Genomic DNA, 26,830 nt, shown 5'->3' on the forward strand with positions numbered 1-26,830 from the left:
TAAATGATATGTATAGATTTGATCGAAAAATTGAGGAAGCATCTGCCTTTACGTAAAATGTCCTTTAAAAATGTATACAGTGCCGTGTTTAGTAGTGGCCCTTAGGGAAAAGTTCAGGAGAGTTTATTGAACGATTAAAAAGATACGGAGCCCGACTCTCCCGCCCTTGGGGACAAATTTACTTACTATTTATATAATGAGTTTCTTTGTAGAGCTTTATTGGAGATATTTTTACTTACTAAACGAACAAACGACAAATAGAATTAGTTTTGTTTTTTTTTTTAATCAAGAGGGTTATTGTGCAAGTAAAACAAAGGTAGTTCTGAAAGTTAGGTAAACCTGATTTTACTTTTAAATTTTTTGGTATTATTTTATGTTATACTTGCTAAGGGAACAAGTTGGTCTATTGGACATGGTTAATTCAACCACCAGGTGGACTAACCACATTTAACGAGTCGCAGGTATTCGCTGGATGTAGGCGGCTCAGTATCGTGATGTTTGGAAGTCCCTACAAAAGGCATATGTCCTGCAGTGCTGACATGATGATAGTGTCGAATTTATATCGCGTTGTCGCATATGTTTGGCATATTTTGCTTTAACTAAAAAAATAAAGCCGTATAAAAATAGAGCCGTGATAGCCCAGTGGATATGACCTCTGCCTCCGATTCCGGAGGGTGTGGATTCGAATCCGGTCCGGGACATGCACCACCAACTTTTCAGTTGTGTGCATTTTAAGAAATTAAATATCACGTGTCTCAATCGGTGAAGGAAAACATCGTGAGGAAACCATACGTGCATACCAGAGAATTATCTTAATTCTCTGCGTATGTGAAGTCTGCCAATCCGCATTGGGCCAGCGTGGTGGACTATTGGCCTAACCCCTCTAATTCTGAGAGGAGACTCGAGCTCAGCAGTGAGCCGAATATGGGTTGATGACGACGATAAAAATAATCGTTGAGAGATTTTACCAAGTAAAGTACCAAGTAGTAAGTAGACAACTTTACCTAGAAAAGTAACCGTAGGTTAACATAATTTAACACCCAACATTGATGCTTTCGGTGAGATATTATTTACTTGGAATATTAAAGGGGTAATAAAAATTCTTCTGCCCTTCTTGCTAACATTTAACATTGTCATAACTCACCCTTACCCGTCCCCGGCGGCCTGTTAGCGCTTGCCGTTTACCCGTATATCGTCATTCCCTATATCCTTTACCTTTCGCTTAGCGGACTGACTTTCAAATTCACCAACACAACCTTACCCTACCACATGTAGTTATTGTATTCGGTTTTCTTTGTAACGGTTCCTGGGTCGGCTTTGAAAAAGTGAGCTTTTCTTCATTTTATGAAATTCTCTACAGTAAATAACTAAATCTTCTGACTTATTGTATTTAGTTTTCTTTACTTTTCATCGCGTCCTGGCTCTGGATTTAAAAAGATTATAAAGAAGATTTCAACTTTTATTTTTTCCAACAAAATTTTCACTAGTAGACATATGTTTTCTGTGCTAGAAGTCAGAAGTCAGTATGTGGGCTTCAATCAACCTCAGCGAAGTGGATTTTAGCTTCTAATTCCTTCTCCTTTAATAAGGGAGGCCCTTCAGTGGGGCATTCAAATAGGTGGATTACAAAGATAAGATGGCTCTTTTCTGGCAGGTCATTGATATATTTCTTATCTCATGAAACTCTTAGATCTGATCACTCCGTCGCTGATCGCTGATAGCCCGCTCTAACGACTATATACCGAACTGACGGCAGGGGGTTTTCCCATCTAGCCCTCAATAATTGCAGGCGTCGACATTATTAGAAGGACCAACGCCCAGACCCCAAATACCTCGCAAGCAAAGCCGTGGCGAGGTTCATAAGTTGCCGAGAACGATCCAGGGGAATGAGAAGACCAGTACCGTCATTATTCCTTAACCTTATACACAATTCACTCTCTATATGCAGATTTTCTGTATGCCACACTGAGGACCAGGTAGCCGTTGGGTGAATCCATGTAATGCTAAGATATTTGTCTCTTATTAACATTATAATATACTACAATATGGGTAAATAAAGGGCTAAGGTGAACCGGGGTTGATTACAGCACAGCCTTATAGCCGAAGGGTGCGAAATGACAGCGTTCATTAACAACGACGGTGGCGACGTGACAGTCGCGTCACGCCGCTGAGGTGTTGCGGACGTGACACAACCGTGACACGAATTGTTATCAAATATAATTATTATTTTTCATCTCTTTCTTACAAAAACTTAAAAACCTAGTACGCAGTAGAAAATTACTCGGTAGTTGTTACGCAGTAGTAAGTTGAAAACATTGATATTTTCAAGATTTTTTCAAGTTCCAAATGTGTTTGAGTACGGAATTTACATACGTTTAACTTTGATAGCAAATTATCTTATTTTTAAATAATTAATGCAGTAAAAAAATCTTGTTTTAAAGCAAATCTATTTTATATAATGATTTATTTATTTTGCAATCATCCGCGAAAATTCGGCGAACCCATGCGACAACGTCACCCAGGTCCGACAAAATACTCTCTACGTACGTTTCACCCCGAAACCTGACTCCGTTGACTCTACAACGTGCAATTGCACGTTGTAGAGTCAACATCTCCTGAGGATGCTCCGGTTTCGGGGTGAAACGTACGTAGAGAGTATTTTGTCGGACCTGGGTGACGTTGTCGCATGGGTTCGCCGAATTTTCGCGGATGATTGCAAAATAAATAAATCATTATATAATCATGATGAACTTCCGCAAAGTAACGCCTGCTTCTATCCAAATCTATTTTGTTATTATTATGGTCTATATTATGTCCTATCGTTTTTATTTTCAATACGTTTTTTGTGCTTTTAAAATACTATTTTTGAACCTTGGTTTTTAGTTTTATATTAAATAGAAGCAGGCGTTACTTTGCGGAAGTTCATCATGAATATATAATAATTTATTTATTTTGCTATTATCCGCAAAAAGCCGACGAACCCATGCGACAACGTCACCCAGGTGACATGCTGTACGTTGTAGAGTCAACATCTCCTAAGGATGCTCCGGTTTCGGGGTGAAACGTATGTAGAGAGTATTTTATCGGACCTGGGTGACGTTGTCGCATGGGTTCGTCGGCTTTTCGCGGATAATAGCAAAATAAATAAATTATTATATATTTTTAGTTTCAGTTTAATAATCTTAATAAACATTTTACTGTGATATATTTGACGGTTTCAAACCTATGTAAATTATTGAAAATCAGGTATAAGTAACATTTTTTTAACATTGAACGTATTTTTTTAAAAGTGCTTACAAAACGAATTTGATTTGTTTTGCAATACAATTTCAGACAAGAACTAAGTGAAGCTCTCTTAGATATTTCAACTAATTAACTAGTAAGCTGAATGAGACTGTTATTGTTCTCAGCTTACATTTACAGCTAAGTTTTAGTGTCAAATGGTCCCGCAGGACCGTTGTAAGATGCTAGTAATATTCTGCTAAGTAGTCTATTTACAAGTGTTAAATACTTTTTTGATGGTTTGTTAAGTTATTTAAAACGCAATTTTCTAACTGACTGTGTAATTTTCTACACTTCAAAAAAAGGAGGAGATTCTCAATTCAACGCGTATGTTCTTTTTTATGTTTGTTACTTTATAACTTCGTCATTTATTAACCAATTTAAAAAATCTTTTTTTGTTTGAAAGAGTATACTTCCAGTGGTTCTTTCAGAAACAGCTTTAATTAATACGTGACTGGCTTGGCACCGCCTTCAAAGTGATCAGAAGGTAGCACACATGATGTTATTTAGTTTATTTTTGTGATTTTGAAGTCGGTTAAATTTTTTCTTAAAAAGATTTTATGTAAATTTTGGATGGACGGGTAGGTATGATCTGTTTAAACTTTTCTGGAAGAATCACACTAAGTGTGTAAGTATGTTTGTTCTCCTCTTTTACGCTGCGGCTACTGAAGCGATTTGGCTGAAATTTGGAATGGAAATAGATTTCACTCTGGATTAACGCTTAGGCTACTTTTCATCCCGGAAAAATCCATGGTTCCCGCGGGATTTGTGAAAAACTGAATTCCATGCGGACGAAGTCGCGGGCGTCCGCTAGTAATTGATAAAGATATAGATTATAGTCTGGTATACTTGGCACATAATCAAGCTATTTTTATCCCAATATACCACAACAACCAGGGGGGTTATTTCTATTGGGCACAGTTGGTTACAACTGAGAGAGAGAGAGAGGTATACGTCATTTGTTGAATTCCTAGTTTAGATATTTTTTTTAATTGGCTGTAGGAGGTTTTGGTTGATGCTAGTTTAGAACCGACAAAGACTTTAGCTAAAAGACTTTTTTTTTATTTACTCCTAATTTAACACGTTTATCTTAGACAGGACCAGATGCGATTAGAGTCAACCGTTAGATTGGCAATAGATAAAAAGAAAAATAAGATGATAAAAAAAAAAAAAAATAGGGTGACGAAAAACCCATCTATGTAAATAAATTTATTCCGAAAGTGACTTTATCTACGTATTCAGTCACTTCCGTCCCCACGTTCACTCAAGGCTCCCATTTAACTCATTACCTACTTCAAGTGTCTCCCGGTTTCATTTATTCATTAAACGTGGGCCATTTTATTGCTGCATAGTCGAGTGGATGTTTATCCCCTTGGGGCTACGAAATTGCAAAAAAGATTGTCGCTACCCTAGACTGTTTTGTTAAAAGAAAACCATTTTAATGAGATTTGCGTAAGTTATAATAATTATTATTATTGGTTCTATATATCCGAGAGTAACTTTTTTCCTTCTTTTTTTGATGTTTTTTTTATATTAATATAGTTCGAAATCGGAAGACTATCTAGTCAACCACTCGCTAGCTGGTCCCATTTAAAATTTGATTGGTTACAGGTGGTTTAGGACTGTTGTATTTGGGATGGATGATGAAACCGTTGATGGACATTCATCATCATTAAATGATGAAATAAACATAAGTACATTCAAACTCTTATACTAAATATGACAGTGAGACTAGCTTTGCCGGCGAACTTCGTACACTTTAGAATTTGTCCGACATGAAAAAAAATAATTTGGGATGGACCACCCTTATCACTTAGGGGTATGAAAAATTTAAGAATTTAAACCTATTTATGGACTTATCGAATATTTAACTTTATGAGCCTGTAGGGCATAGCACCGCCTTGAAACCGATCAAAGAAAAGGATATAGGTACGATGTTAGTTTTCGATTTTTAGTGTAATGCATTTGAAGTCGGTTAAATTTTTTTACTAAAAATTTTTTGATATACAACGAGGTGTTGACGAGTTCACTTATAGAAGCCGAACTGCATAACTAATATTTTTTTAAATAAAAAATAAAAACTATTTGTTTTAATAAAAAAGTATTTCATATATAGTAAGTATTCTATTATGTAAAACTTGTCCACGTCATAATTATAAGGAGCATATTTTAAGATCTATTTACAAAAGAAATATTATTTACCCCGAAAATATTATTTTTAGGACACGTTCATTGAACATTCTTAATTAACTTTTCGGTAAAGAAAATAATCCCAGAATTATGGGAAGCACCATGTATAGAAGTATATTGTGTTGTCTAGATCTACCAGACTTCTACCCAGCAGTACCAGTGTTTAGAAAACAAGCTTCAAAACAACACAATCGTTTGTAGGGCAACGCAAGTGGCTATTAATTCCAGCAAAACTACCATGTCACGGTGAGCCGGCGTGACTGTCGAGTTACAAGCCAAGTCATTGTGATGAGACGTTCGCTCTGGTATCGATGCTAAACGATTTATTTGCTGAATCACTTTATTGAGCTTTTGGGGGTGTTTCCCGTCAATATTACCGATACTTGTTTGACGTAATTTGATTATATTGCTCTTTAAGAACATGTTTTTTTATAGTAAGTATCTATATCGTTGTCAGCCTATTTTAACGAAACCCTATAGAGTCAGACCTCCCACCTTAAAGAAGAGGAGATATGGAGGTTAGACCTACCACGCACCAATGCAGGTTGGTGGCCAGGGTGATAATATTTGATTATTTTATTATCACTATTAGATGGCCGGCTTAATATGCTCCCCAAGGCACAGGAGCGTGATGCCGTTAATTTCCAGGCTGAGAGTTCTTAATGAAAATTTCTAAGAAGAGAGAAAACTCAGTATAACACACCTCCTCGACCTCAGTCGACCTCAGTCCAGAGCTTGAACTCGTTTTCGCGATCCTTTTACATTTCAATAGAGTAGGGTTTTAGTGGGTATTCTGTGCAGTCAGCGAGTCCCACGTATCCGGCCGTAAATTGCACAGACAGAGCTGTGCAGACTCCGGGTGGGATACGTAAAAACCATTTCCCAGAGACAAAAAAAGGGCTCGAACTCGTGATCCAATGCCATATGGGTCACCAACAATTAACAATCATGCACTTCATAACGGAAAACAACATGCTGCATGCTGTGTGGATGCTTTATTAAAAATATCCAAGGCAAGAACGGCAAAACAGTGACGTTGACCCCAATATATGAAGTGCGAAACTTAGACTCTATTAAAACGTAATCCACCTGGATCCATAGTGAAATAATTCCTATGACGCAGACAACGGGGCGATTTATTATCTGTCATTACTACGGCAATATCGCGGTAATGACGCGAGCCCCTAGATGGGGGGTTTCCCTAGAAGGATGGGTATTTAGTCCCTCCACCCGTGTAATAATAAGCCGCCGCCTTCGGGACTTCGGACTTGATAGCGAACAACGTCGTAACAGTAAACAACACGCTGTTGTGATTAAGAACTACCCTCAACAAAATAAGCCTACCTGGGAAACAAAATATGGCAATAAGGGCCAAGAGAAATTAACTTTGTTGTTCACAACATTATAGTACAGACATGGTTATACTTTATGGATGTTGTGTGAAAAATAATGCAAAGAATGCTTTATTGCTTTGAGAATATTTTACTTGTACAAACAATTTCGACAATAGAAACTATAAAATGGTATACTAGAATAACTATTGATACTGTAATAGAATTAAAAAACTTTAAAAAATAAAAAAGAACCGGTCTGCGTAAAACTACTCGTAACTATAAAGTAAAGTTAATATGCGAAAACAAGATGTAAATCAAACTGAATAATTGACTCTTTGTTTAAGTATTGCAACACGCAGACGCAAATGGGAATTTAAATATAAATAGATAGACCGGTTTTAATACTATTTTTAATAACCTATTGTAGGTAGATGGTTTATAGTTAATAAATAAAATTTCTGACACAAAATATTGGGGTGATTTCAAAATTATATATTTTTATTTCAAATACTTGCTTACTTAAGCCGCAATTGCTATCAAAGTTAAATTTAATACGTATTTCTAATATTTATAAGCAGTATGTAACTGGAATGAATCATGTAAATGTAATATTCTGGATATGCAACGTTATGCAACGGCCATATGCAATTTCGGAGCAGGCACTTAATGCACTTAATTAATATGCCGTAACGAGATATTGCATTATGTCATGGCAAAATAATATAATTTGCAACTGACACGCTGGCCTACATTGTTGTATTGCATTAAATGACACTTTTTGATAAACTTTTAAATATACTTAAAGCAGGTATCCTACTTCTAATAAGTATCCGAAAGAAACAAACAACAAATATAGGAAAAATTAGATAACAAGGCAGCCAACAATATTTTACATATTTCTTTACGTGTCATCATCATCATCATATCAGCCGATAGACGTCCACTGCATGACATAAGCCTTTTGTCACGCCATCTTGAGCCGCCTGCATCCAGCGAATCCCTGCGACTCGCATGATGTCGTTAGTCCATCCGGTGTGGGGTCTACCAGCACCTTGGGACCCCTACTTGTACCCCACCCATTGCTACTTCGTCTTTGCGTCTCGTTGAGCTATGTCGGTGACTTTGGTTTTTCTGCGGATCACCTCATTTCTAATTCGGTTACGCAGAAATACTCCGAGGATAGTTCGTTAGATCGCCCGCTGTGTGTATGTGAGTCTTCGAGTTTTTTACGTGTTGGTAACCAGCTAAAAATAATCAAGAAATATTGGATAGAAGCAGGCGTTACTTTGCGGAAGTTCATCATGATTATTTAATGATTTATTTATTTTGGTATCATCCGCGAAAAGCCGACGAACCCATGCGACAACGTCAACCAGGTCCGACAAAATACTCTCTACGTACGGCAAAGTCTTTGCAATTGCACGTTGTAAAGTCAACATCTCCTGAGGATGCTCCGGTTTCGGGGTGAAACGTACTAGTATTTTGTCGGACCTGGGTTCGTCGGCTTTTTGCGGATGATAGCAAAATAAATAAATCATTATATAATCAATAAATAATTACATATCACGACAAAGTCATGACTGTTGTGTAAACGGATAACCTACAAGCATATTTTACCATTGACTGATCACAAAACTAACTTTTTGCCAAGTCACAGTAATGACGTAAACAGAAACACGCCAGCGCCGTATTTATATACAGTTCGGCATTCAACAAGTTGTGTTGATATTACGGCGTCGAGTGAAAAACATTCCTCTCGCTTTTTTGTGTGAAAATACATGAATGAACCTTTTTAAGTTCATCTGTTTTTTAACTTCATTATGTAAGTTTTGCATGATGTTTGAATACCTGAATATTTATAAAACACCATAAATTGATGTAAATGTTTATGGCTATAGCGTCATTAGTGATCTATATAATAATTATTTATGGATAGGTGCTACCTACTAGTAACAAGCTCGAGAGCTCTCGGAAATTACCTGACACTAACAGGCATTGAGTATGTATTATTTGCAATCTATAATAATTTATTTATTTTGCTATTATCCGCGAAAAGCCGACGAAACCATGCGACATCATCACCCAGGTCCGACAAAATACTCTACGCACGTTTCACCCCGAAACCGGAGCATCCGCAGGAGATGTTGACTCTACAACGTGCAATTGTCGCATGGGTTCGTCGGCTTTATAATAGCAAAATAAATAAATTATTATATATTCATGATGAACTTCCGCAGAGTAACGCCTGCCTCTATCTAATTATTTACAATCATTAATTTTAATCTTTATGGGTTAAACTGTGGAAAATGTTACACCATACATCGTAATACAACGACAATAAGACAGGCACTAACCACTATAAAACGACGAGATTTTTTGTGATTGATATAACACTTCGAGTCCCTTCGTGGTCAAGGTGCATGCAACTTGATCGATATAATATGAATCATAAGTAAGCCTAGCTCTTTCATTACGGTACGTACTCGTATAATTATTATATTAGTACATAAAACTAATTCAATGAAACGAAACATTTTGTAACTACTTTCACCTGTAAAATTCACGCTCGAACGTAGTTATTAATTAATTAAAAATTTTACACAAAATGTCTTACCAAACCTTAGTATCTTTGTAAACCTTTTTTGTATAGTTTAATTAATGAAATAAATGTTCTACCGGTACACGTTTATGGTTGCATAAACCTATTTGACGTTAAATTATATGTCACGGAAAACCGGCTGCTAAATTATGGCGACCGTTGACGTAACGAGACGATGACGTGTTACCGGCCACGATTAGGTACAGTACTATATTACCTTGTAACCGTAGATACAGATTGCCGTCACTAGGGTTACAAAGTTAGTTATAGAGGTACAGAGTATAATAGACATGAGATAAATACGAGCCCGTGTGAACTTGTCGCCTTTTACTCGTTCATTATAAAAATTCAAGAAAAACGCAATCTCAGTGATTGACTGTATCTATTTTATAATTTAAGGTGATCTAATAAATGTCCATCAGTGACAATGATGACTTGCAGTGGCTAACGTCATTTCTATTGGATTGTTATTTAGATTTCTATGGTTTTTCCGGAGTTTTTGAAAATATTTTTGTTCTTATGGACAGAAAGTAAGTTAAATTCTAATGAATTCCTTTTCATAGAAAAAATAAAAAACCATAGTATTTAGTATAAAGATAAATTGTAATAAAAACATTAGTTGTAACAAAAACAAATGAAAAAAATAATCGTAAGGAATTTCTTTGTAATCAAGTCTCGTGTTCTCGTAGTATACTCAAGTAGTTTGTCTATTTAGATACAGTAGTACAAGGGCTGTGCGGTTTAATACGATTAAAATACAATTACAACAATAAACAGTGCGAAGTTTGAGTAGCACCGAACCGCAGGCTAGGCCTTTTCAACATGCCGGTATAATTATATGTCAGGGAAGCCGGTGCGGTTGATTTGCGGCGAGCGCCGGCGTTGTAACGTGACGCGACGCTGGCGGGCGGAACTGACAGCTGTGGAATTGCCGGCAACCGGGTAACGAGCAAAGACTTTCAGGTTCCCTCTAATACTGTGTATTTGTTACGACAAGAAAACTGTACAACTTTGTGTGTATTTATCTTTTTATCTTGTCTATTTATTAATGAGTTTATTAATTCTATAAAAATATATGATGTGACGCTGGTTGACAGAACTGACAGCTGTGGAATTGCCGGCAACCGGGTAACGAGCAAAGACTTTCAGGTTCCCTCTAATACTGTGTATTTGTTACGACAAGAAAACTGTACAGCTTAGTGTGTATTTATCTTTTTATCTGGTCTATTTATTAATGCTTTTATTAATCCTATAAAAATATATGATGTGACGCTTACGGGCGAAACTGACGGCTGTGGAATTGCCGGCAACTGGGTAACGAGCAAAGACTTCCTAATACTGTGTATTTGTTACGACAAGATTTACAAAATTGTGTTTATTTATTTATTGGCTTATGAACTAAGAAAAAATATAATATTTAAGAAAAAATATATATTATTGAATATGACATTGATTGACTTAATTGATAGCTGTGGAATTGCTTGCTACCGGCAACCGGGTAACGAGAAAAGACTTTCGTTTCCCTATAACCCTCTGTATTTGTTAAGACAAGAAAACTGTACAACTTTGTGTTTATTTTATTTCTTGCTTTTTAAAGTTATACTAATTATTTTTCACTTTTTACTCAAATAGGTGCATATATCCCGTAATTCAATGCGGTACGGGGTCTTCTAGACCCCATCTTTTTCCTATACTCTAAACGATTAAACGAGATAGAATATGGTAACAATAAAGTACTGCGAGTCATAGGATCATGGCGTCACGACGTTACAACGTCACGGGGTCACGGGGTCACAGTTCAGGGGGTCAGGGCGTCACGGTCGGGCGATCCTTCCCACCCAATGAGGATTCAATTTTACCACTCCACAATATATTCAGCTCTTCTTTTTTGCATATTATGCTACACACGGCAGTGTAAAATGAAAAAAAATCATCTTTACGAAATAAAACTTACTAACTTAGTGTTCATTTACACGAGTAGCACGTTGCCAACGGCAACGGCGACGGCAACGGCGTTGACTGCAGTCGTCGGTAGCAGTTGCTGCTCGTGTAAATGAACCCTTAGTGAAAACGTATGATTGGATATGATTGATTGATTTTTACATTTTAATCATTATTGTAAATTCTTCGTAAATTTTCTTAGATTTAAGTTTAGTTTAATCTTATTCTTTAAGTTTTTAACCGGACTCTGCAGTGCTGTGAATGCATGTAAAAGATGGCTGCAGTGGTCCAAGAATTTTGTAACTGATATTTTATGTTTTGCTGCTGTCATTGTTGGCATTTCCAACAAATAAATATGTAAACAAGGTTTTAAAAATGCAAATAAATTAAATAGTACGAGTACCAAGATTTAAATTATTTCGGAAAAATAAATATCAAAATCAAATCAGTTCTAAAAATAGTATAAGAACTCAGATACACTGTTCTTTTGTCTATTAAATTGTGTCTACAATAATAATTTTCGAAATTTAAAAATATAGTATTAATTTAAAAGCTATAATAGTTTAATAAAGGTAATCAAAGTTTGGCATAATTGGAAACTCTACACGTATAGCGCAGTCAGCCAGTAAAAAATATTTTAAAGTAACAAATGACTATAAAATGCTAACAAAACAAAAAATACTCGTAAACCAGTTTTGCGCTAGCAATGCCTTTCAACAACATTTACCATTAAACGCAATCATAAAAGCATGATAACAGGGTTTTTAGAATTTTCGTGCCGGTAACTGAAAAATAAATGTATTTGTTGTTGAATATTTACAGTGATTTTTCAAGATTTTTTTCAAGTTTTAGATATATGATGTGGCGTTTGAGGCGATGTTACGTATACTGTGGACTGCCAAACGCACAAATGTATCAATTCTTTCACAGCTTTAAATTAAAACACGTCCCTCAATCATCTGTCTACAGCGCATCTCAGTTATTTTTGGCATGTCACACGCCGTGGTAATGACAACTTTGAAAAAAATATTGTGATGGGACATGTGGAAGGCAAAGGACCACGAGGTAGATCTCCAACTTGATGGTTGGATCTTCTCAAGGAAACAGGAGTCCGCACCTTTTACAGTGCCGTCCACATGGTCAGCGACTGCACTCGATGAAGGAGCATTAAATACCGAAAAATGACTCGCCAAGTTGGTCACGATCCTCAGTCATGAGGTAATGGAGAGAAAGAGATATTTGATCAATGTTTTGTTTTAGTGTCTTTTATAAATGACTTATCATAATGATTAAAAAGTAATAATTAAGCATTTAGGAAGACCTTTAGTTAATCTGTAAGTAATAGAAGGATTTACACCTATGGGCTATGGATTAAATTAAACATTGCTAAGTGGAGAAAGCTTTTAGTTTTGCATGTACCTTCGTGTTGTTATCTCAAATAACCTTTTTGTGCTAGAATTAGCTAATTGCCTTTGTGTTATAGCAACTCTTTTCCAGACAATTAATTATCTTTCAAAGTACTTAGTGTTCCTTGAATATTTGAAAGATTTGCTCTTTCACGCAAAATCTGTTGCACGTCTACTTACTACTAACGTTACTTAACGCTACGTTATGTAACGTTACTTACGTACTTCTAAGTAAGCTCATGAAAATTTTTTTTCATCAGTCCTTGGTATAAAAACCAAGGACTGATGAAAACAATTTATTATTATCTTAACCGATAGATGAACACAACTGGACGTAGGTCTTAAATCCTGTCTAAACATTATCTGACGTTTCAAAAGTGCTTATTAACTAAGCCTGATTGAAATATGAAATAAACGAACTTTGACTAAAGGGCTATGTCCAGTTGGTGAATAATTCGGACTGTAACTGAATTCATTCAACGATTCTCTGCGTGATGTGATTTGTTAACCCGCTAATTTGGAGTAGCATAGCGCATCCAAGCTTCAAACTCCCTAAAAATAAATTTAAAATAATTTTATTGAGGTTAACAGATACGCTGTACGTCTATGCTTCAATAGGCATTAAGATTGATAATAATAATGGACTTTATTTTTTTTTGTTATACAAATAAATAGAGCTTTTTATCCTTCACAACAGTATGTGTCGCGTAGGTGGGACACATTTGCCCGTGGCCTCGCTCCGCATTCGTTTTCCCTTACAAAGGACAATAATAAATGTGGGTATTCCCTCCCAGCGATTATGTTGCTTCGTATCGCAGTTCCGGATCGTGGAGTTTTCACTCTATAGTCTAAGAGCTACACGTAAGATTTATTTTATATCCCACATTTCAAAAATATAAAAAAATACGTTACTTTTAACAGAGAGCCGATTTATAACAAGGTTAAATTATAAATTAATGGAACGATTTTAAATTATAAAATTCTTCCAGTTCAGCTTACCGCCCTACCCTCAAAAACGCTACTAAACATAATAAAAGGGAATTTAACAAAAAAAAATTTGCTTACTTCTGTAATGGATACTATACTTTTTCTGTCTTATTACTAGTATTTGTTTTTTCTTACGTTGTGGTGTACAAATAAAATATAAATAAATAAAAAATGCATTTTCATAAGATACAAAATGGACAATATTGCTTTGTTCAAAATAAAATCAAAACAAATGTCAACAGGCATTGTACCCAACTTATTCTTCGTAAGTATATTTTGCTTTCAGTCAGACATGGTCAATGGTATGTCCATTCAAGCACATACCAACATACAATGATATTATCCTTCTATATTCTCTTTATTAGCATTGACATTAATGATTTTGAGTAGAAGTTAGTACTTATATAAAAAATTGTTATAATTTGGTTATTGAAAACTTAACACCATCTCTTGGTCTACAGCTGACATTGCCAGATACGGGTTGATACTGTAACATTAGAATACCATTTGTTTTTAAATCGACTGCAAAGAGATGCGGATCGCGTCGCTTGTAATATGGGACCACTAATTTTAACTCCCCGAGCAATCACAAAGAGCATTGTATAATATAGCTATAATGAATAATGAATTTATATTGCTATTTTGCACAAACATCTGAAATACGTTTTTATGTTAATCCTACCTATAGATCCGATATGATCAATTACGAAGAGTAGACATGAGAGAGAGGAGTATTATTGTGTATTGTATTTTATACTTTTAAATGTCTCTGACTAATGAAGTTGCTTCGTACACATTTTTTTAAAAAAATTTGAAATTTTCTGTGTTTTTGAAAACAGAAAAGTGAAAATGTTTTATTCTTATCTTAAAAGTATTTATCAATCGGTATGAATCCATATTCGGCTCACTGCAGAGCTCGAGTCTTCTCTCAGAGTGAGAGGGGTTAGGCCAATAGTCCACCATGCTGGCCCAATGCGGATTGGCGGAGTTCACATACGCAGAGAATTAAAAAAAAAACTGGTATACAGGTTTGAGACACGTGATATTTTAATTTCTACAAAAGCACATAACGGAAAAGTTGGCTTTGCATGCCCCGGACCAGATTCTAACCCACACCCTCCGGAATCGGAGGCAGAGGTCATATCCACTGGGCTATCACGGCTATTTCTCAATACTATATAATATTTTTTTTCAAGAGCTGACATTGTAAAATTTTCTATTAGCATACGTACCAATAAAGTTCAAACGAATATTACTTAATCTGTAACATCTTTAAATTATTTAACGACGTAAACAGTCAGCCTTTTAGCAGTAGTTATTTCCTGTTATCCGTGGATTAAGTCCATTTTGATATTTTGCTTCTTATATGTCGCAACAACCATACATTCGTTCCATTATCATAAGTTATTTCCGTGGGCAAGCCACGTCAGAGCAGCTCGTGAGGCGTCGCTAAGTGTGAAGTAAATTGGTGATATTTTACGAGCTGGCCGTTACCGGAGGCTGTAAAGAGAGCTAGTTTGCGGCAATTTTACGACGGTTATACGCTGCGACCTGCGCCCTTATTACGGTCTGACGAAACGATAACAAGACGTAACGTGGATGGATGCTGGCTTAGATTTTCGGTGTTGTTTTTAAAAATAAAACTCGCACAAGAATTACAAAGGTTCGCGGCGGACGCTTTGCCGGCACTCGTAGGTCGGAATTGAAATAACAAAATTTCGCAATCCAAATTTAGTTTGGACTTTTGCGAAAGTTACAATTTTGTCGACCGCTGGAGTGGCGTTTCTCGGGAAAAGTATTGAATCATTCATAATTTTAATTCGTTCATTAGTGGAAACAGAAGTCTTATTGGGTTTAGGGATGTTTTTATTCTTTAAAAGAAGCAGTTTAGGTAGGTATATTAGTGAGAAATTTGTGTGAAATACAAAAAAAACTAGTTAAATGGTTTAAGTATATATTTTTTTAATATTTATAAGTTGTCTGTTGTTAAAAATTCCTATTGAAAATCTCGTTAGTGTTGTCCTTAGAAGTTCAGCAATGGATTATGAAGTTTCGGCTCGAGTCCTGCTTGTAATAATAAAAAAATTTAGGAATTGTATCGTCTGCGAGCTATACACCAGAATAGAGAAAATTGGATAAAATAAATATTTAATTCAATTACTTGGTTATAAACTAAATATTAATAAATATATTCTAAGTCGTATCTAAATTTGTGTAATCAACGTAGCTTTTGAAATAATATTATGGTGGAACTAATTAAGATCAGTAAGAATCTGAAAGAATTACAACAGAAAACGTAAATTTGAATTGATGAGAGAATTGTATACGTTATAGTGCCGAGTATTAAAGCTTTAACCATTTGTAATTTAAATCAAAACAGCGGATATGATACTCTAAGGAGGAAAATATAAAGAGCTATGCGCGAGCGCATTTTTAAAGTTATCTTGCAATGAAAGTCCTTTTTTTCTGCTAAAGTGTTCGACCCAAGAAGTTTATTACAATAAGATCTTTTATTTTACTTCTTATAGGTGTTAACCTAATTTTGGACAAATCGATATTTTCACCAACGACCGCGTTGCGAGTGGCGGTGATAACGGCAGAAATAGCAGATTAAAGAGAGTTTTATTGACCGTTACCGGGTACTGTAACTCGGCGAAAGTGATTCCGTTCCGGTTTAATTGTAAAGGTAAAATACGCGGGTACTTTGCGGCGCAATTCACGGCGAGTTATGTGCGCCGCTGATATACGGGGATTAATGTTTAAGACTTGTAAGAGGCTGCTTGTGAAAACTAGGTACGTACAAAGTGGGGCGTTTAGAAGTTACATCTTAAATTATGTTGGTCTCCGCTTAGCGGGGCCCTTTGCGTAGGCGTAGTCACGCAGATCGGGACACTGACAGTTTTACCCTCTATTGGCTATGTTATTTGGCTTCTAAGAAATCTTTTTATACTAAATAAATAGAGTGAAAGCAAATAAAAGTAAAAATAATTGAATAAACTTGCCAAACCTTATGATTTTGATGGTATGAGTGTTTTTTACTCTTTCACGCCTCGGCTACTGAACCGAATCGCCTGAAATTTGAAGTGGAGATAGATTATAGTCTGTATTAACACATAGACTACTTTTTATCTCGAAAAAATCCATGGATCCCGAGGGATTTGTGAAAAAGTAAATTTCACGCGGACGAAGTCGCGGGCCTCCGCTAGTAGGGAAATAAAAGTGAGTTAAGTGTTTGTCTGCTAACTAATCCATTAAACGAATTTTCACGCGATTTTAACAATTAAATAAAGCAAAGTCTGGCTATCGTAAGGAAAATATGTAGTTACATTCTCGACGTTGAACCTACAAAAACATTTGAACTTTTAACTTAAAACTATGCGTAAATCACAAAGAAATATAAATCAAAAAGCTTATTAAACTATGTCTAATTCCACTTTTGATTATATAATCATTTATTAAAAAATATTTTAGATAAAAATAAAAATAATAGGATAAGCCTCATTTTTGTAATCTCCATTTAACCTTGGAGCGCAAAAAATATGAAATTAAAATTAGAAAAGTTTTCTTTAAATCTAAAACTAAAAGACCACCCGACGAGCTCTTTAGTTATTAAAAAATTAAACGCACACCTTCGTGAAATTGTAATTAAATGTGGATTAAATGGGAGACTTTGCACGAATAAATTCAAAATCATTCTCCTAGATCTGATAGCTGTAGCTTGAAAACATTAGGAAGAGTTCACACCTCTGTTTTTGTTTACACTACCACTAAGCCAGAGGCCCATCCATTATGCTGGAGTGACTTCAGCAGAAACCAGCACCAAAAGGACCTACGTACATACCAAACCTCAGTGGCCAAGTGCGGAAAAGGCCCAGGAAAAAAAAGATGAAGAAGGGCTCGCCCAGGATAATTCAGTATGTGTGGATAAGCGGTGCTTTTAGTAAACCTTTACGTTGATTTTGACAAAAAATCTTTTAGCGAAACAGTGATATTGGATTGTATCATCGTCATCATCATTAACAACCCATATTCGGCTCATTGTTGAGCACGAGTCTCTTCTCAGAAAAAAAGGGGTTTGGCCTTAGTCCACCACGCTGGAATTAAGAAAATTCTCAGGTAGGTTTCCTTAAATAACCATTGCTGTAGTCCCTGAAGAGCTATATCGCACAATGTCTTACTATACTCTGCGCCACGAAACAAGTCCCGTTGACGGAGCGCTTCAGTATCATTTGGTAATGGCGGTCTTATTGTCATTTGCCTTAGGCGCTGTCAAATTTAGTTCAAGTTTTAGCCGTGGGACTTCTTTCGTGGCGCGGAGTATATGACACTATTTTTAAATGAGAGTCCAGTTGGTTCATACATGTGCGACTCTTTACTATAATTTTATGTCGAACAACCACGAAATAAGTTTAAAATAATTAGAACTATTAGTATTGAATGGTCTATTAGACAAATTGACATAATTTTCAGTAGCGTATTTTTAATAGCTCACAGGCTGCTTTTCTTGAATAAGTGGGGGAGTATATTTTCTCTACAAGTTAGCCCTTGACTACAATCTCACCGGATTGATGATGTAATCTAAGATGGAAGCGGGCTAACTTGTTAGAAGTAGGGTGAAATCCACACTAATTTCGGTTTCTACACGACATCGTACCGGAACGCTAAATTGCTTGGCGGTACGTCTTTGCCGGTAGGCTGGTAACTAGCCACGTTACTTTTACGTTTGGAGCTACTACGCCGCCCTAGCAGCGGGATGAGTCACGCAAATACAAGGATTGAAATTATCTTGCGGGATTGCATTCTGTACATAACGTACATAAAGACAGCACCAGTTAGGCGGCTAACAAACCGCGCGGCGTTACCCCGAGTTTACGAGCGCAAACTCAATTAAAATCCGGCGGAATTCAGCGGGAACAAAATGAAATTAAAGTTGCGTAACGCCGAGACGGGCTGTCGCTGGCGCGATGACGTACTACGCGGTCGCGCCTGCGACGAGAGCGCGATGACGTATAACGTGGTCGCGTTTGCGACGAGGGCGCAACTGTATGCCTTACCAGCGACACATATAACAGTCGTGAACGCCGGTTTTGTTGCTCTTTATAATAAAAGCGATTTGATTTCATCTCAGTTAATGCAAGTAATTAAATATGGACTATTTCTACAATTTCATGAATACAAAACTGTACTTTAATATGTGATTTATAATCTCTCTGGACTCCTACAGTAAAGAGTAACTTGCTTATTGCAACTAAAGAATTATTACGAAATCAAAGTGACCGAGACGCGCTGTAGCAATGACGTCTCACATAGTCGCGCCAACCCAGTACGTGGTGCGAGGTTTCAGTCACTCGTATTACGACGTGATAAATTGTTTTTTCCACGCTTGTCGCATGAATTTACCAAATAATTGTTTTATTGTCAAAAAATAAGGTTAGTTTAAAATAAAGAAGAGGAAGCAGAAACGAATTTGAGACTCATAATGCAGAGTTATAAAACATCGTTACAGAATAGCGATGCTGGAACGTATGTTTAAGTAGCTACAACTAATATATTGATATATGCCTGTCCCTATATCACACGGAAAGATGTTCATAATAAACCTACACCTATGTTTCCCTATTTTAAAACTTGTTGTCAAGGTTATAAGAATGGATTTAGTAAACTTTCAAACACAAGTCTTTGCCTTGGCTACGATTGATGATCATTACAGAATATGAAATTGCTTTACATTATACCAGTATTCCAATTTACAGTTTTATTTAACAATAAAATAAAGCCAGCGGCACATTCAAATTACGCACGCTACGCCGAATCCGCGCTTCTGTCATGATACGCGTTCTTATATTGACCTTACCGTCTTTATTAGGCGCGCTTTCCATTTTGTGTCAGAGTAAATTGGGTTTTCAATTTTCGCGAGCGTACAAGGACAACAGAATTGGCGCGCGAGTGAAATTTATCGTATCAACTTCTTACGTCTGATTGCATCCCATACGTGCGAATATTTCTCTTCAGCATGCGATGTACGTGCGGAAAATATTACATCATCCAGATATTATGCCCGGATATGAAACTAGCGTTTTGTCAAAAACGTTCTTTGTTAAAACCTTTGTTCTTAAAATGTGGTATTAAATTATAAATTTTTAATATTATTTTGATATAACAATTCTATTATCTATTATGTATCAAAGATACTGCTGGACACGAGTCTTTGTTTGTAGTAATAGTAGGTGTGTGTTCTTAGGACAGCTTATAGTTGATCTCATTTGGGGAAATACTATTTAGAGAGATAGTATATATCTCTAAGATATAATCTGTTTTTAATATACGAGAACAAAGTGATAGGGAAATAATTTAGGGAGATTTACATGAGATTTATTACTTATGCCTCAGGTAAAGAGTTTACAGTAAAACATCGTAGAACGTATTCCGAGAACAACATCAGCAAGCAGTGCATAGCAGTATACCTACATATAAAAATAATGTCAAAATCTTCCCAATAATAAACTGAAAAGTAATTATTTTTAAGATGGACAACTTACAAACAATACATTTATAGTTATACCTTTATTGCATACGAAAAGAAGAGAAATTCTATAATATGTAGGTATAGCAGATAATATTTTATTTATTTGCTTTCGTCTTCGTATCCTTAAATTGTATTACAGAATAGAACTTTCAAACAATTGTCGTCAATAAAAGACGAATATCCAGCAACGTCGTCTCATTTACAGATTTATTTAACATAAAATAAAGCTCTCGGCTCACTGAAATTACACATGTTTCGCTGATTTCGCCTCTGTCATGATACGCGTTCTTATATTGACCTTACAGTCTTTATTAGGTGCGTATTCTATTTTGCGTCAAAGTAAATTGGGTCTTCAAATTCCGTGAGCTCTCATGCCTAAAAGGAAGAGCTTTGAAACGTATACTTATGAACTTCCGCTCGATTTGTTCATGTACATTTGACTTTAAATTACATCCTTGTGTATCTAGTATCACTTAATTACACACATTACATTAAACCTATCTTCATGTTATACGTTAAGCAGTTGGTCATTATTATCTTTATTAACTCATAGCGATCGGAATATTGGTACCTGCGTAATAAGAGAACCTGCGGCTCTGTGGTCTTTTCCCTTCCATTTTGCCAGTGACTATGAGTTTTTTCGAGTCACTGTTTTTGATAGCAATGTGTCCAAAGCTCTCAAGGATTTACTAGAGATAGAGGGTAGAGAGTCTAATTTTGGTTTTGATTAACTATATATACGTTCATACAAAATGCAGTCTAAGAGACCTGGAAGCACTTTATTATGATACACTTCACCTTTGAGCAGTAACCAGTAATACGGACTTACCTTTACTGGAGCCGTCGGGGCCACGGAGTATGGAGCACTCCTCTATAGTGCCGAAGGGCGTGAACAGCTGACGCACATCCTCCTCCGTCTGCTGTTTGCTGAGCATGCCCACGAACAGCTTCCGATCTGCGGCGAAAGCGGAACATTACTCGCCATACATTACTATGTAAAGTTTGATCAAGTTTGAACCAGTTTGAACAAGTTTTAAACAGTTTGAACCAGTGTTAAACAACCTTTTTTATATTATGCGTTCCTTTTATTAACAATCGCGCTTGACTAATAACTTCAACTGACGGTAGGGACTGGGGCAGCACGTGTTTTTCTAGAAGATGCTTATTTTAAACTTGCCTTATTGAATTTCACAAATGAAAAAGTCAGATAACACATTCCAGTAACTGTTATACTAAAAGTACGATTATATCAGTATTTTTTTTGCAACATTGTAATGAGATGTCTTGACAAATACTTAAAAAAAAAGGATTATTATTCTTGCTGAAATTGCGTTTTTTTTGGAGATGCAAATTAATGATTTATAGTTTACCTAGTGCCCAAAAGAGACGCTATAAAAAAATTGAAAAACACTGGTTTGAAGGATCGCAAATAGTATGAGTATGACGCAATAAATTAATGTAATAACTCACGAGAGTTCTTTACGCCCTATTTTTGACCTCGCACAATTTGTTGGCCGCGCTTTGTATGAGAGCAGGACCTAACAACATAGGGACTTTTTTCTGGCCTACAGTCAGGTATAAGTGCAGCCCTCAAGCCGTTCTTACCGGAGCTTTACCCTTATCCTTATCCTTACGTCTAATATTCTTTGAAAAAAAAAATATGGGTACTTGGCGTAATTCACACCTTGAAATGAAGTGTATGTGTGAATGTAGAGACAATAGTTTTTTTTATTCTATTACAAGTTATTGTTACGATATCACTTGATGTTAGGAGAAGATGTAGAGTAAGATGGAAGCAGACTTACTACGAAGAGAACAAGTTTATTATACCGGAACGCTAAATCGCTTGGCGATACTTCTTTTCGTGTTACGAGTTCCCCGAGTACGGATCATATTAACATTTATTATTTCGAACCTCCTCCTTTTTTGAAGGTGTTTTAAAAGAGTATTTGTACGAATATGTTGCAACAGTAATGGTATTTGATGACTTGAATTCAGTTCTTTATTAGGCAGCGTAAACACCGTCACGCTGCTAGTCGCGTTAGTGATTTTGTGCAATAATGTTTTGTGTTGTAATTATTGATCATAAATTGTTAAGTATGAGGACATAGAGGAGCATAGAGGACATGTCGGCAGGGTCTTAGTTCATTCTAAGGGGATCCCTTAAACCTACACCTTTTTATGTTCTGGGACTTGCTCGAGGTATTTCCTCTACCACAACATGATGGTACAAACACTGTCGCTGCTAACCGACACGTTATACATGTTAGGAATCGAGTGAGAACCCAACATGAGGATGTCTGAGGTCCGAGGGCATAATGTTAGAGACATTCTCGGTGTCTCGTCGCACGCAAAACTCGGCCAACAAGTTATGCAAAGACTCACAACTAGACGGGCATATTCCGACGAAGTCATGTTCGTTGATCCGTTAATTTATTTCATCTTTAAATCAGTTCTTTTAACACGGTACAATTTAGTTGTCTTATAAACTAATTTCGACGTTTCGTTTAATTTGTTTAATATTTTTTTAAATCAACAAACAATTTTTGTATATTATGAGTATATACAAGAATTGCTTTATTAGTATAATACTAATGTTGTTTTATTAAAGTACATAATATCATAATATTTTTATACAATTGGTAGAATCTGCACTGTGCATTTAGATACACTGAGAGATTTTCTTAATAAGTGATATTTCATGTTGGCAAAATCCATTTTCCGCTTACTCTTATAGCGTCAATATTCAATACATTCAAACAAATTATCTTATGAAATCATTCTAATATAACGGTAGGTGTACGCGACCTTTTATATTCTGGAACAGATCACTTTGATAATCCAAAGTTTTTGCTGATCCAAAAATCAATAACGATTAACATTATTGATTTTTTGATCGTTGTATGTATATAAAAAGATTCACGAATAAATATATATCTATAATTTTGTATTGACGCTAACAAAGGTGATCAACTAGCGCGAATAATCAGAATTGATGGTAAAGTCAGACACCTGTAAAGTTAGCCATCTATGATCCAGTGTTACACAGTTTACTGGTTGTTGAAAAATCAAACAACTGACCAGAATTGTCTTTAGAACCAGGTAATGGGCCTAAGATGCGCGCCACGAGATAACTATATTTTCAAAGGTTTTATTACAACAAAAGATATGGCGACATCTTTGTAAATATCGCTCTTTAATACAATATTATAATTATAATTAACGTTGAAAGTTATCTTTTGGCGAGCATCTTAAAATATGACATATTACACATCTAATTAGTCGAAATTAAGAGTGGATACGACAATAGTCCAGCGGGCGGTAATCGACCCTCGACCTCTTGGTGGTGAGTCAGACCTCTTTACCGTTGAACTATTGTGGTGAGTGTGATGACTGTCGTTGATTTTTCGTGCTAGTTGTGCGGAAAATGTCTACCATCGCTTGAACACAGGCACGCCACAAAAGCCCAGCGGCGGTGCGGGGAGCGGCGGCTGTAACGTGCCAATTGGTACCCTACGGGACTGATCGACTGCTGCGCGCACGGGCAGGGGACTGACGCGTGACGCCGTGACGTTGGCTCGTGGGCGTGTAAAGGTGGGTACAGATTGGTGCAATGCAACATGTAATGTAATATTCTGCCTTACATTGCATGTTCCCTGCTGCCTTGGACGTGTGGCGCGCGCATTGCCTACGAATCAGTCGGCTCAGTCCTGCGCACACTGCGCGCCCCTTTGTGTTCGTACCAAAAACCGACAAATCTCGGATCGAACCGCGCACGAGTTGTAACGCTCGGAGCGTGCGCGACCCAGGCGCAGTTCGTGCGCGCGAGGCGTCCAAACCACGAGCATTCGTGATACATTGCAGCAATGTGGACGTCAAATTCTTGCATTGCATGTTGCATTACATGTTGCATTGCACCAATCTGTACCCACCTTAACGAATGACCACAAGTCATTGCTTCAGTGTTCACTTTTTGCAAATGTTTTAAAATTTGTACAATATTAATGTTTATGTCTCAATCTGCCAACTCGTGAATTTACATTGTATTTTCACGGGTTATTATTTTGACTTTGAAATTATCACTAATAATAACCGTGACCGGGATCTTAACATACTTTTCGACAAACCTTGAAAAAGAAGTTTTTATTTACACGTTAAAAATAATGTGTTTTAAAGCGTATGTTCAAATACCTATAAAGATCAGTATTATTGATCTATGCAATATAATTTTTTTTTCATAAATTTGAAAATGACAAAAATACCAGAATTCCATTAAATGGTCTTATAATAACTTCAAAATAAGTCTTGTAACAAAAAGTGAACATTTTAGCAATAATCTAATAATTTCGATAACCATAAAGGACAGTTACTTCAGTGAAGTCTGCCTATTTTTGGACAGAAACAGTTCTTTATTTAGGTTATTTGCATGAATAAATGGAGATACAAATAAATTTTGATTTCGCCGTGAAATTGCACAAGGTTTTGTACGTAGTAAGTGACAATTTATTATTATTGTATTTTTGATATAATAAAAATAATTTCGTTATCAGATTAAAAAACTGATTGTAAAAAAAATATTGTTTTTGGGAAAAAACGTCAATGCAAGTCGGATTTAATGTTTTTTGTTTTTGTTTAAAAGTCATACATTTTGTATTTACTAAACTGTTTTATTTAACAAAATTTTCACCAAAGGTGTTGGTCGCAGATGTACTCACGAATTTTCTCAAAATATGGTCATTACGTCTATTAAACTTTGGCAGTATAGTATTTCGATGCTCAAAATAATTTTCAAAAATTCCAAAATAATATAATGTCGGATTTTTTTTTTAAAGAAATCGTCTTACCAAAACCTTGCGTTAAACTCAGATTACAGTATCGTGTTGTGTTTTGAATGCATGAGAAGACTGAAGCCATATATATGATTTACATGAAGGCATGCACACTTGACTTCAATAGATCATGACTAATGAGTCTATATGAAGGTATGCACACTTGGCATGAGTGTGCGCGCCTTCATACAAAATTTGTATGCTACAATCGGCCTCCTTATACATAGTGACACAACAAGATACTCAATCGTGAAGTCGGCTATATTTTTGCCTCGACCGCCGCCCCGGCACTCTGCCCCGCGCTTCACCGTTATCAAGACACAAAAAACAACCACAGCGTCTATAAAACACATATAACACACAGTTTTAGTCAAAATGAAACAACGAACAAAATCCAAATCCAGACCAACACATAATTAGCACATTACACTAAAATGGTGACTCATTATCAAACGCAGAGGGTTCCGTAGGTGAATTAGACAAATATATGTTTCTAAGGGAAGTGGGCAGGGGCGTACTTAGGCATGATTTGAATAACCACATTATTCTACGGAAACCTCGAATCATTATCAATTTAGTTAGGGATTTTAATTGCACGACCAAAGAGCGTTTGTCTGTCTGATTGAAGCGCGGCACCCAATACGTTCTTTTTTTTCCTCAAACAACTAACTAAACTAGCGGCATTTTCGGGCTTTTAGCATGGGGCTTTATACAGAAATTAACGCCATTTGAACAAACCAACGACAAATTAACAATAATACACTAATTACGTCTCGAAATTAATACGAAAATAAAATACGTCTTACAGCACGACGATTACTAAGTGCAGAGTGAGCGTTGCTTTTGTTAAGGAATGTCGAATCTACGCGAGACCATAGCGAGTGCGCCATTTTTATTATAATACTAAAATACAAGAAAGATGTACGAAAACAGTGTTCCCATTTTACACAATTTTACTTAAACATTTTATGGGAATCGAAATTGTTCCTGATTCTATGAAATGGACAAAAACAAGTACGCCATGTTTATTTATCGCATCTAAATGTGACTGAAAAAGGAATATCAAGTGATTAGCATGATTTAATAATTACCTTTAAACAGGAATAGCAATTGAAAATTGCAAGTTAATTACTTATGTTATTAAAAATGTTAAAAGATACTTTTTTTCAAAAGGTATTATGTAAAACACTGTTATCGCACATGTTTAACAAGGATCTCACATCAGTGTGTCATGACGTACCGTGATGCATAATAAAGGCCGAGCGAAGTCATGCCATTTGTATGAAGGCGTGAACACTCACGATTGCATATGAGTGTGCACTGTGCACGTCTTCATTCAAAATGTATGACTCAGGTCAACCTCCTGTTATATCACGATAACACAACACTCGAATGTGTATCCGATGTTAGTTGTACATTTATGTACATAAACAATAAGTAAAAAGAAAATATTAAACGTTGAAAATCCAAAACAACAGAAATAATAAACGGCAAATTTCACCACAAACTTCACTTCAAGTAGCCTGTTAAGGCTTTGACGCGCATAATTAATTTTATTAATGTCGTTTAAATTGAATCCGCGGACAGAGGTCCATTATCATAAAAAGTACAGTCGTCCGTCTACGCAGAGCGTTAGGTCGTTAAACGAATTACATTAATGCCATATTATTACCATAATAATTTTATACATATAAATTTTGCTTCCCCAATTTCTTTTGAAACAATTTCTTTTCGCA

The 26,830-nt window shown here is 36.0% G+C and overlaps 1 protein-coding gene across 1 annotated transcript in view; it reads right to left on the bottom strand.

The window, feature by feature from the left end:
* Positions 1-26,830, bottom strand: part of LOC112047644 (CUGBP Elav-like family member 4) — a 251,037-nt gene that overhangs the window by 176,136 nt on the left and 48,071 nt on the right. Inside the window, exon 2 of the mRNA XM_052883728.1 lies at positions 21,095-21,220. Within this exon, the coding sequence (XP_052739688.1) occupies positions 21,095-21,200 (106 nt within the window). The 5' untranslated portion in view covers positions 21,201-21,220. The remainder of the gene's footprint in view (positions 1-21,094; positions 21,221-26,830) is intronic.

Source organism: Bicyclus anynana, chromosome 9 (genome assembly GCF_947172395.1).
Source record: "Bicyclus anynana chromosome 9, ilBicAnyn1.1, whole genome shotgun sequence".
Taxonomy (NCBI): Eukaryota; Metazoa; Arthropoda; class Insecta; order Lepidoptera; family Nymphalidae; genus Bicyclus; species Bicyclus anynana.